Genomic DNA, 13,186 nt, shown 5'->3' with positions numbered 1-13,186 from the left:
AAAAAATGTTCAAGTGAAATTTTTGCATAACAATTACTAAAAATAAACCAGAACTGAAAAGCAATAGCATGAACTGAAAAAATTTGCCTTTTTAAATTTCATTTGATAATAATATTTAGTTATTTCATGCAGAACATGATTTAATTGGAGATCAAAATTACACTGTATTGAAAGATACAAAAATATAAAGAAAGGTATGAAAAGATGCTGTGAATACGCTATTTGTAACATTTTTCATACCATACACCATGCTCTTAGTCATAGTTTGATTATACCTTTATAATAACCTTATTTATAGTATCAGATCTTGAAGTAATTTTTTGGAAGCAGTATGATTAGTTTAGAGTACTTAATAATAAGACAGTAGTGTACTGAAACAGTTTTATTAATTGATGCATAAAATGTTACAATGTTGTTTAATTGAAAGGAATATGATATAAAATTATTTATTATTCTGTATATAAATACATCAAATTTTAATTAAAGAACTATCTTTATTTGTTTATAATGAAGTAAATAAATTATGTAATTTATTGAAAGAGTTATAACAAGTGATAAATAATTAAGCTTGGTACAGCATATAAATATTTTCAAACTCGCTAGGAGTTTGCAGTGTTCAAACAGTGTTTAGAAATTCTTCATCACTTTTTGTAATTTAATGCTAATACTGTGTTATGTTAAAATATAGATTGGCTACAATAATCATAATATGATTATTTTTGTGGTCACTGTGTAAAAACGAAATTTATTGATGAAGTCTATTATTAAACTTAATATGAAACTGCATCCAATCAGCATCTGTCTTGCGCTGTTACTTAGTCTATAAATAACTAATTGAGTTCTGTAGCATTTTGTACCCTATGATATCAGTTTACTGATATCTTTCTCTCAAATATTTTCAATGTGTAGAAATATTCTATTCCAAAATTAATGCATTAAGACAGGAATTTAATGCATCAGTTTATTATTCATAATCCAATACTGAATGTATCTTGAAAATTTGTCTGATAAATTAATTTTGATTTCTTTCTGTTCTTATCAGAGGACCATTATGACGTTGATTGTATTACTCATTAAATGTAGCTGTCACAGTAAATCAAATAGTATATTAGCGATTAATTAGACTATTATACTATTTCTAAGATCCTAATCAGTAATCTTTTCTTTAGATTTTCATTAAAATTATTTTATCAAAGTGAATAGCAATCTACAAAGGTAATAAATATTTGTGAATATATAAAACAGACAGATATTGTAAGATAGTAAGTGTGGTGGTAAGTTATTATTGTAGATTATGGTGCGAAATTTTATCCTTTTAATGGTATGTTACAAATAATTTTGATGTTTTATTAGTTTTAAGTCATTAGAGAAATCTGTAGACTAGCAAAACTTAGCTTAATACACAATTATCAGTCTATAATATACAATAATTTTTGGTTTTAGTTCATTCTTAATAGTTATCTTTTTTCATGATGACCTTATACATTGGAAAATAAATTTTTGTTGTAAGAAATTTAGAAAATTCTTACAATACACATTGTTTTAGTAGGTATATGTTGCATGTTTTAAAGAGAATGTCATATTGCATTGTTCTAATACTATCTTTGGCATTTAAAATTTAGTAGCAAAGATGATATAAAGGAAGAAAAACATGATGTGCATTTATATAAAGTCATGGTTAAAAAGATCATATTTAAAAATGACTTGCATCGCTAGAATTTCAATGCCATATTTTGAACATATATTCCTTTTAATATCATTGTATGTTCAATTTTAAATAACTATACACTAAAGGTGGCATTAGTGTCATCTGCAAACAATAAACCGCAGAAGTAAAGATGATATTAATAAGAATGTGGATTGTCTTGTAGAACTGCTGAGTGATGTTGCAATTGGAATACATTGATCACTTTTAAGACTTCTTTTGTTTCCAAAACTGTCAGTGGTTTGGATGCATGCTTCCACTTCCTGAAAAAAAAATTATTTTTATCTAGTCATTTACTTATATAACTGGTGAATGTAATGCAATTGTTGGATTGCATGTAATGTGAATCAAATTTCATTGTTAATAAATGTGTTGGCACAGTACTAGCATTAAATGCTTAAATTCCTTTATGGAAGATTGATAGATAACTGTAGCTGTATTTCTTAAATTTTAATGCTAATGCTTCAGTTTAGTCTCCTGCTTGTGGTGTGTTGTGCTGTAATTAACAATACCTATGCTTGGTGAATGTAGGACGTAACAATGTATACTTGTACATTATCACTTCATATCTTGGCAAAGTTTTGTGTATCGTATGATTAACTTGTAAACAAATTATCAATCTGTTCATTTATATTAGGTTGTTACTTTCCTAGATCCTCAGTTAGTAGGACTACTTAATTTTAAAAGGTTCTAAATATCTTCACTGGACTAGATTAATTTTCAAGATAAGAAATGATTAAATTTAATTATAGTAACAATAATTACTTTTCTTAGCCTTAAAAGCGCTTTCTTATAAAGAATGAATATTTACAAAAAAAGTACTGTAATTAATTTTAACAAACACATTTTATTTTGAAAAGGAACATTTTATTAAAAATCATTTGGCATAATTTCTGTGTAATAGAACAGACCCTATCTAAAAATCAAAAAAATATATTTGACCATAATTGCATCACAAACATGAAATTCAAAAAGGTTGAGTTAAAACAGGACTCTCACTAAAAAAGAAAAAAATTGCTTTTGCATTTAATTGAGTTAAAATAGTTTGTTTAAAATGTGACATCACCATTCCATATTTACACACAGTATCTATAAGTTGGTCTTTGCTTGTGCATCTTATGATTTATAATAGTGCTTATGTAAAAATCTAATATAAAAAAAGCAGTTTAGCTATATTTCTGGACAACAAAGCAATTCTGTTATGATCTAAAGCTTTGTTGTGCTGTACTTGTACAATGTTAATGGGAATAAAAATATTATCTATTGCAGTGATGTGATCATTATACCCCTGTACGAACTCACTTGTTATAACTGTTCACATTACATAACCATTTTGGATTTTCACACAACATATGACATCACCTTTAAATTTCTAAAACTTAGTTTCAAAGAAACTGAAATGAAATTCTCTGTAAATTTTGTGCTCTCAACTTCACCAAGCTTTGCTGACTATGTATATGGTATGTGGATAACACTAACAGTGATATTTATTTAAAAACTGCTATGATTGAAAACTGAATACTATTAATCATTCTTCTGCTTGACTGGGCATTTATTACTGTTGCATTTTAAAAAGCTGTAACATCAGTGTTGAAACAATTTGGAATAACATAATATATTCTCACAAAAATGAACGTAAGGAAGATATTGTAATAATCTATGATTATTTAATTATAGTGCATACTTCATTACTTTACTGTGTTTTGTTCCATTCAATATATGTAGTAAGTGAAAATTTACTGAATATTTTATCAGTCTACTTAGATTAAAAATATTCATTAAAATATTGGTTAAATGCTTATTATTTATTTAAATGGTAAAATAGAAAAATATACCTCATTTGAAAATATTTTCCTTAGTATAGCTGATCTGGAATCATATGGTAATGTTATCTCCTGTAGAACTTTTTGACTTGTTGTTTCACGAGCAAAAACCATAAATTCTGATACATCTTGCTTTGTATTTACGAACCATGTAAGTTTCATATCACTGTTTGATATTCTACATAAAAGAAACAGTAAAGTTTTGTAAACAAATTTTCATAATAATTAAACTAGCTTCTGTATTTTTTAAATGCGTAATTGAAAAATAATGATGATAACAAGTCAGTCTGCAGTTAATTATTTAAATTAAGTATATCTTCTTTCTTTTCCTGTTTAGCCTCCAGGAATTACTGTTCATGTATTGCTTCAGAGGATAAATGAGAATGATATGTATGAGTGTAAATGAAGTGTAGTCTTGTCAGTCTCAGTTCGACCATTCCTGAGATGTGTGGTTAATTGAAACTCAACCACCAAAGAACACCATTATCCACAATCTAGTATTCAAATCCGTATAAAAGCCTTTCAGCTGATTTGGGAAGATGCGTTCATCACTAGACAACCTGGTGGGTTATAAGAAGTATATCTACCTACATTATTCATTACAGAAAAGACAAAATTAAATTATTCCTTGGAAATTCTTTTTTAAATCTCAATTCTTTTACTGTTAAATTAATTTAGACTTCAATTGCAGATTTAATCCTGACTATTTCAGCCTACATCATTTAATTCATGATGTACCCATCTCTTCATGGGATTTTATTCTAAGCATAATTAAACTAATCACATTTTATGTTAATTTCCATATATTTGGAATGCAGAATTCAATTTCTTATATATTGACACTGTATAGAAATAATTGCTAAATAAATAATTAAGCAAATGGAATCCCAGCAGTAGAATATAAAATTAATTTTTTGCACATATTTTTTTTCTTTGGTTACTTTCACAGAGATCTTTATTTAATCAGTTTTTTTTTTAATATGCATAAATTATATATTAGTGACTAATAATTTTGTACTACTATTTTCAGCAGTCTGTAAGGAATTACAGCCTAGTATTCTGTATAAGCAGAATTGCTTATACATACAGTTAATGACTTTTACATTAATTTGTTTTAATGCTTACAGTTAATTGCTTATTTCATACCGTACGTATTTAGTATTAGAATGTAAATATTGAAATCTATTAAATGGGAATATGTAATTAAATTTTCTTGTACATATTCCATTTCTGATATTTTTTTTAATGCTGTATTCATCAAATTTATGTTTGTTTTATACTGTAACATTTTAATAAGAAAGAAGTTTTTCTTTTCCATTTATGATGTTGTGTAACATATTTAATATTCTTTTCATTAATATTTGTTTAAACAACTTTTCTTGATAATAGTAATATATCAATTGTAAACTCAGTATTTAGAAGAAAACCAAGACAAACATTTTTTGTTATTTATTAAATGTTTAGGCACCTTGAGTGATTAGAGTCAAAATATATTACGTACCTAGTATAACTCGTACATAGGAATTACAATACTGTTGTATATGTCTTATTTTTTAATTGTTTTTTGCTTCAAATAATGGTTAAAAATTTACCTTTGAACTTGTCTGAATTTTATATCTGGAGTTACATGTAAGTCTGGATCTGCCAATTCTTCTGAACAAACAAGTGTCTCTTCTGATAATTCTAGCAGAGTTCTGTTTTCAAAATCAGAGGGAAATGCACATGCTACTTCTTTCCACGGTGAACTTAACTGGGATGGTAGAAGGCTGTTCATCCAACGCTTTAGTGGTCGGAGATGGCAGTCACACACCACAGGATTACCTGCAAGGTAGTATTTAATAACCAAGAAACATTATCTTCAACAAACTAATAAACTGATTTTTGTAGAAAATAAATTAAACGTCATAATTTCATTCTACCTATGCTGTTAATGATTTAATATTAAACCCATAACTGGGTTGATTATTAAAAACTTGATAAAAATCTTGTGGCAAATAAAATTAAAAATATAATGTTTGGTGATGAATTACCAAAACGAGTGACAAAAACATACTACGTGCGATAATCATTTTTAGCTTACTGTTAGAAGTATTAAATATCAGTAGTTACTGAAATATACTGTACTCATGCATGTAATTTATGCACATAAATATTATACGACCCTGAATTTGCTACCATTAAATCTTACAAAAAATGCATGTAAAAACTGATGTATGTTGGCAACATTTTACTTAAAAATTATGAGGTGTATGTGAAAAAATAAGGTTGCCAATAAAAAATTGTTAGCATCATTGAATCAGATATGCATGCCCAGTAGCTTCAACTGGTCGATGAAGCTTCTGGCCATTTTGTCAGCAGTTTATGTTTCCATGATAATAATGATGGCTGCAAAAATAAATAATCCCACCATTTCAGAAGTCTAATCTGTGATATTTTTTCTTGGTGCAATGACTAAATGTGTTTTGAATTCATGCAGTGTTACAGAACATTTATGGGACAGCAGTGTTGAATGAAGGAAAAATAAGGCAACAACAGTACAGATTTAACAAAGTCCATCAAAGTGCAAAAGAAGTTGATTATGACTTGACCTCTTATTAATAGAAAATTATTATGCTCATAATCTCCTTAGGTAGCCACTGATTGTGAATAAGTTTTATTTATAATAATATACTATAAGACAGAAAATGATGCTTACTTAAAAATATTAAGCAGATATAATTTTCATCGCATGCTTATGAAGGAAAGAGAGGTGGACCTATTCAGATGACCTTATTGAAAAAATGAATGCAAAAGTTCAGGAAAACAAATGCTTCATGATTTGCATTTTTGTAATGAAATTTCCCCAATCAAAGTCTAAAAAATATAATAAATTAAACTTTTGTAAACTGTATGCAAGGTGGGTTCTGAAAATGTTGATACTTGTACAAAAATCAAATGGTTGCAATTGATGTGAAATTCTGGACTACCAGATGGAGTGAAAAAAGGTTTTTCATACCCTGATTAGTGATGAACTTGGATTTTTCTCTTTCTTGATGTCAAATCAAAACAAAAATCCATGCTGAAGTTCACTGAAGGGAAAAATTTGAGTATATCCAGTCAGCATGGAAGATCAAGGTCACTGCTTGCTGGAATCATAATGATGCTCGTCTAGTCGATTTTATGAAGTCAGGAACAATAGACAAGGTGGTGTTGTACTATGAAATGCTTTTGGAGATAAAACAAGGTGTTGTTTAGAATCAGAGGTGTGGTATGTTCAACAACAATTGTTCTCATTTATGACAATGTGCACCTGTACACTGCTGCTTACAATGTTCAGAAGTTCTAATTAGATATTTTTTTATCACCTCTCTTATAGCCTAGACTTTCACATTATCTTTTACATCATTTAGTGTCTTAGTTTGAGGACAGTAAAAATGGTAATGTTGAACCAGCCAAAATTTCAGTTTTTATGCACAAGGTTTAAAAAAACCTAATCATGTTATGAAAGCATTTAGAAAAAAATGGAAAATATTTAGATAAATAAAATAGGTAAGTGTAAATATTGAACTATAATAGATTTTTCTGAAATTTGGTTTGTTCTTTTCAATAACCATCATACCCTTCCTTTTGACATGACCAAGCATACAGATTAACAACATAGTACTTTTTTCTTGTTTAACAAAAAGCTATCTATTCATTCTCTTTGTATTGTGAAAGACAAGAAAATCTGGATTAGGCTAGCTGATGTATGAAATAAAATCATTCACCACATTTAACTGCTGATGGTATCAGAAAATTATTTTGTTGAGTAGTTTTGGGGAATCACTAGTGTAGAAGGCATATGTGATTTTTCTTGGTACGAGAAAAGTAAAGAGTCTAAAGGGCTATTTGGTCTTATTTATTATCCAGTTCTGTTTAATTAAGTTGGATTGACAGACATACTTTTTATAAGACACTAAACCCTTTTTTTTGTTCATATTTCATTTTAGAAAAAAGATGTGTATGTTTCATTTCTGTACAATACTCATATAAGTTACTATAACTTTATTGGTGTATTCTAATATTTATAGGTATAAATTAACTGCTTAAAAATTAAAAAAAGTACAATACATACATAAGAACTTTAATTTTTGCGCAATCTTACCATTATATTTGATATCAGATCCATTCTTAGCAAGATCTAAAATTTCCATAAAGATATTTTCAACAAGGTTGTAACTGATATCTAGTTGTTTTAGGTTTTTAAATTTTGAAACAGGTAATGTATGTAAACTGTTGTGTGAAATTGAAAAAGATGTCAGATTTTCAGTCGGATTAAATATATTTATATGCAGTTCTGATAAATCATTGTCTGATAAATCTAAATGTTTAAGCGAAGTCATATTTCCTATCACACCTGTAAAATAAATACATGATACAAAATTATTAACTTCACATCTAAGAGAATTAAAATATTGACTAAAAATTTTAACGGTGTCATCATTTTGTTAAAGATTATTTTAGGACACAATTAATGATAAATTAGGAAACAGATATAAAGAATGAAGGCTATTCTCATTTTGTGTTTGTACTGCGTTATAGCTAGTTGTAAATCAGATTGTAATAGCAGTTGGTTTTATTTAGTTTCAGCTGATTAATCCTAAGACAGTACCTAAGATAATGCTATGAAAACTGATTGGACAAAATACAGTAATAATACAGTTGTTCAAATTTAATTCAAAATTATTATAAATTTAAATGGATTTAAACCAGCAGATCCTACATCATAGAACAACTGTAATAGTGATTGGCAGTACTAATTTCTTATTCAGTTGATGGTTCAAGTTTAGGTAATTAGATGTTTCATACCTATATTCTGTCTCTTTATTGCTTTTACCCTCTGCATGTTTTTTTGAATTAAATTCTCTCAACCTGAATGCCTTAATATATAACCCACCTACCATATCCCTTTTATATTATTTTATATACAAGATCCTACTACAACTTCTTCCTTCTCCATTTTGTCTTAAAAACTCTTATGAATTTTTAAAATCGGTGCTAGCAGTTACTGTTTATACTTTGTATAAAGTTCTAAAAACCTTTTCCCTTTTTTATTTCCGTAACTGAGGTTTAATCCCTAATCAGTTTCCCCTCTCATCTTTCTCCTGCTGTGGAGTTTCATTGTTTGTATGCCAGGAACAACACTATTTTTGGTGTAGTAGGAGGATGTTGAAATTACATGGGAATTTTCATTACTTTTTACATATCTGAATAGATTACCTGTTTCATTGTATTTCTTTCTCATCTTCTTCTGAAGAGGTTAGCATAAAGACCTACAGTATTGTTGTCGGTTTGGGCTTTGAATCTGTCCTAAGTAAAATAATTCTCTCATTTATCACAGCATACTGCAATGTTCTGTCTTTTTACTTAACTCCTACCCTTGGATTTCTGTTATCTTATTCTGTATTAATTAGTGTACATTCAAAATGTTCAAATGCAAAAGAAGCTGATTATGACTTGACCTCTTATTAATAGAAAGTTATTATGCTCATCATCCCCTTAGGTAGCCACTGGTTGTGAATAAGTTTTATTTAAAATAATATACTATAAGGCAAAGAAAATGATGCTTACTTAAAAATATTAAGCAGATATGATTTTCATCACATAATAGTACCTTGCATATTAACATTTAGAATCTCCAGCTTCTTTGCTTATGGTGTCTTTAAATTTTTCCTTAAACCTACTTTATAGTGATTATGCAGTGCATTTAATAGTGACTTCTGGACAATCTGACAGTGCAGTTTGTATCACTTTTATGATCAACTATTTTTTTAATTTCAGTTTGCTGATATGAGTTTATAAATTCATCCCTAAATTTTAAAGATCTCTATACTGAACCTGACTGGACCAGACTTAATACTTAACCTGAAATACAAACCACAATATGTAATGGGATGTCTGTTATATATAAACAATGTAAGAAGCGAGCAAAATAATTAAAATAAAAATGTACTGTACTAAAATAAACCTTAGATAAATTTATTTATAAACCTCTGATAGATCTGTTTAAGTTATAAATGGAGAAAGAAAAATTAGAATTTATTACATTAACAAAACTATATAATTTAATAATTAATGAACTATACCACTTACCTTTACGAATATCATTAATTATATTATGACTTAAATCAAGACTGATTAGCCGTTTTGTCCCAAATGTAAAATCATATGTTAAAACTGGAATTTTATTATAACTGAGGTCCAAATGGTACAATTTGTATGGGACCCATGGATTACTAGGAAACGATTTACGAGTTACAAATGCTATTTTATTATAACTTAAATTGAGCTGAAAAAATACACATAAAAAATTATTTATAATCTCATTTTAAGGTGCTTTTAAAAATTATCAAAGCAGATTATTTTATTGAAAAAAATTAAAAATATGATAATGAAGTAGCAAAACATTGATATACATTTGTGTAGTACACAAATGTTTACAACGCTAACAACCCTTGATCCATGTTGTTAATTTCATTTCTGATAGCTGCTGCATGAATCAAGTTCATATGAAATTTGTAAAATTAATTCATGTTCATGTAATTAATAGTTTTGTTCTTTGTTAGAAAAATGTAAGTCAATTAATTTTAGTTTATTTTGAATTTTCATTAAAAACCAATTAGTGTTATAGACTTTTATACTAAGACACTCCAAGATCCTGGATAAAACAGTAACTTGAATCTGTTTACAATGCTTGTAATGTTTGTACAACATGTGGGTTGTTACTAGGATTAACACACTGAAATAATAAAAGAATGTCACATTTAAAAAATTTATTCCTGTAGATTATTAAAGTTTAACAATCTTGTAGCAGTTATCTGTTGATAACTAAATAGTTACTGTTTTCAGAGGGCAATTACAAATTCAAAAGATTCAGCTTAAGTTTTAACCATCACTAGTGGTTTTAAAATTGAATGCTTTATGATAGAAAATGCCTCAAATAATTCAGCAAATATCTTGGTCCTCACTGAAAATTGCAAACAAAATATCTATATGGTGTACCTTTGATCTATTTTTTCGCCCTTAATAACTCACACAGTTTAGTCTACTGGAGTTTTAAGTTTTTGTTTAAGACAAATAGTGATAATTAATCCACTATTTAAGAAATTTCTCATAAGTACTGGCTAAAATTGAAAAAAAATGGTGTTATTTTCACAGAGGGTTACATTCACACAAACTGCTCTGGCTGACAGTGTCATGGAGGTGGAATATGATAGTTATAGTGCTGAGTTATGACTAGTCTGTTGTATTTTGTTTTATGGTATTGATTGAAATAATTCTGTTCAGTTTGTGAAAGCTGATTTTGTTTCATTGTTTCCTTACTAGTATAATGTATAACATTGAAGTGTAAGCTACACTATATATGCTGATCAGTAGCATAAATAAAAAAATGCATGAATAGGAGGACGGCTGTAAATTTAATACAGTGAAGTATGTATTTTATCTAAAAATTTCAGCATTATGAATTTACCATGACACTTGAATTTTCACCATGACACCCAACATTTTATGTTTTAATTGGCAAACATGTGTATATTGCTTACTTTTATTTTGCATTATTGGAAGTTTTACTACTACTACTACTACGACTATTGTGACCTGTCATAAGTGACTTTTTACATGGAAAAAATAATGTAAAACTAGAAACTTCTAGTTATCACTTAGAAGTGTTTCTTCCCTTTATATATATATACATATATATATAATGTGTATGTAAAGTAAAATAACATTTTCTATAAGATTTTAAAGTCTTTTAGAATATTGTTTTTTTTTTTTTAAGATTCATTTGTTTGCACATGTATTCGAATTTTCAGTTAACTTAACTTAGCTGAGCACACCTCAATGTTTTTAATCACATCTATTTTGTGTAAGAGTTAGAAAGATGGTAACGAATTTTCACAATACCCTTGCTTTTCTATTAGTTACATGACAAATTACAGAACACTCTAAAGTTAAGACAACGCAAGAGAAAAGAAGCACACTTTATTGTCTAGCAATTATTAAATAATTAACATATTAAATGTAAGTGCTGGATTGATTAAACAATTTTTGTAAAAAAATTGAAACGACTTATTTATTTCCGAATACTTTCAAACATTTATTTATCAATAGTAAATATCCTTTTTGTTCAATTCTTGGTGATACATAAAGTATTGTTTCAGTAACTTTTATAACCATCTTCAGACTGAAAAAAATTTTTTTTTTTAACATTTTGAATTAAGTAATTAAAACCAGTTATCAATGAAAAGTCTAGTAAGACTTTCCCGAACGAACATTCTTATTATTACTACTGTTCTCTCAATTATTAATTCATTTCTAACAAAGTTATTATCTCTGACTTCTACTTAACTCAGACTATTACATATTAACACAAAATAAATAATTTATTCATCTCAGATTTTGGCGGTTTTATGACATATTTTTTTAAAAAATTATTTAAAAGTTAGTTTTTCTCCATTTTGGATTCTTTCACTTGATTTACAAAATTGATACTTATATATGTTATGCATATTAGTAAACCTTGCATTAGTATGTTAGAACCAATTTGAGAGCTTATACCATTATTGCATAACAAAATTTTAATTTTGGTGGCCATTTTGAGGTGAACCTGATGGCCAATCATGTTCATTTGTGTATTTTTGTAATTCTGTAACAATGCTTAGTCTGAATTTTAAATAAAAATCAAATTCAAAAACAAAAAGTATTTACACATACACATATTGAATTCAATAATTATGTGCTCATTCATTGAACGTAGTATGTATTTATAAAATTTGACCTGGATTTTTATTTCAAAAGTTTATAGCTTTTGAATAATGTTCATGCTAATTGATATGAATACAAACATAAAATTTAAATCTAAAATGTTTTATTATATTAGTTTATTGTGTTCTGTTCCATGTTTCTGTTTCTTACATATGGTCAGTATGAATTTTGTCATAAATATAGATTATATTTTATTCATATATAAGTAATACAGTTTTAGTACCTTTTCTAAAGACAGGCAGTCATCAAACAGGCTGTGAGTCTTATTATCCAGAGACTCCAACATGTTGTGGGATAAATCTAATGTCCTCAGAGACACCAAACCTGAAAATAAAATTACAATTATTTATCTATAACTCTAACTACATACGCAGGCAGTGTAGATGATTCTTATCAGTTCAACAAATGTGTGTCTACCTATATAAACTTCAGTACTATTGGAACTTGAAATACTGGTTTTCATGGAAATTTGCTTTATCATCGGAATTAAAAATCTTACATCATTGTTTCAGGATGACATTACTAGCTCAAACTTTTGGGTCTGAACATAAGTTAAATTTCCCAAAAGAAATGTATTTTTCTTGAAAAGCTTCACTGATTTTGATTAAACTGTACATATGCTATGAAATTAATGAAGAAAAATTGTACTTTTCTTACTGGTTAAATACTGGTTCCTGATATCTTAGACAGATGAATTCTGTTTAAATCTTTGATTTTTCAAGCATTTTTTATTAAGTTCTTTGTTTTTGGGTGATTTAGGAGTTTAATCATTTTGAAATTTTACTAAAATAATTTTTTTAGTTGCTGAATGCAGGCCTCAAAGTAAAATTAAATAATAGAATTTAGTCAGACGAATTATATTATAAATAATTTT

The 13,186-nt window shown here is 27.6% G+C and overlaps 1 protein-coding gene across 3 annotated transcripts in view; it reads right to left on the bottom strand.

Annotated features, from left to right (window-relative positions):
* Positions 1-367: 367 nt before the first annotated feature.
* The window catches only part of conv (insulin like growth factor binding protein acid labile subunit convoluted), a 75,924-nt gene continuing 63,105 nt past the window's right edge, over positions 368-13,186 (bottom strand). For all 3 annotated transcript variants that reach the window (XM_075363257.1, XM_075363258.1, XM_075363259.1), the window contains 6 exons: positions 12,536-12,636; positions 9,640-9,835; positions 7,652-7,903; positions 5,121-5,349; positions 3,541-3,706; positions 368-1,968 (listed from right to left, as the gene is read on the bottom strand). In XM_075363257.1, the coding sequence (XP_075219372.1) occupies positions 1,807-1,968; positions 3,541-3,706; positions 5,121-5,349; positions 7,652-7,903; positions 9,640-9,835; positions 12,536-12,636 (1,106 nt within the window). In that variant the 3' untranslated portion in view covers positions 368-1,806. The remainder of the gene's footprint in view (positions 1,969-3,540; positions 3,707-5,120; positions 5,350-7,651; positions 7,904-9,639; positions 9,836-12,535; positions 12,637-13,186) is intronic.

The sequence above is a fragment of the Lycorma delicatula genome, chromosome 4 (assembly GCF_047948215.1).
Source record: "Lycorma delicatula isolate Av1 chromosome 4, ASM4794821v1, whole genome shotgun sequence".
NCBI classification, from domain to species: Eukaryota; Metazoa; Arthropoda; class Insecta; order Hemiptera; family Fulgoridae; genus Lycorma; species Lycorma delicatula.
This window is presented reverse-complemented; position numbering and strand designations above follow the sequence as displayed.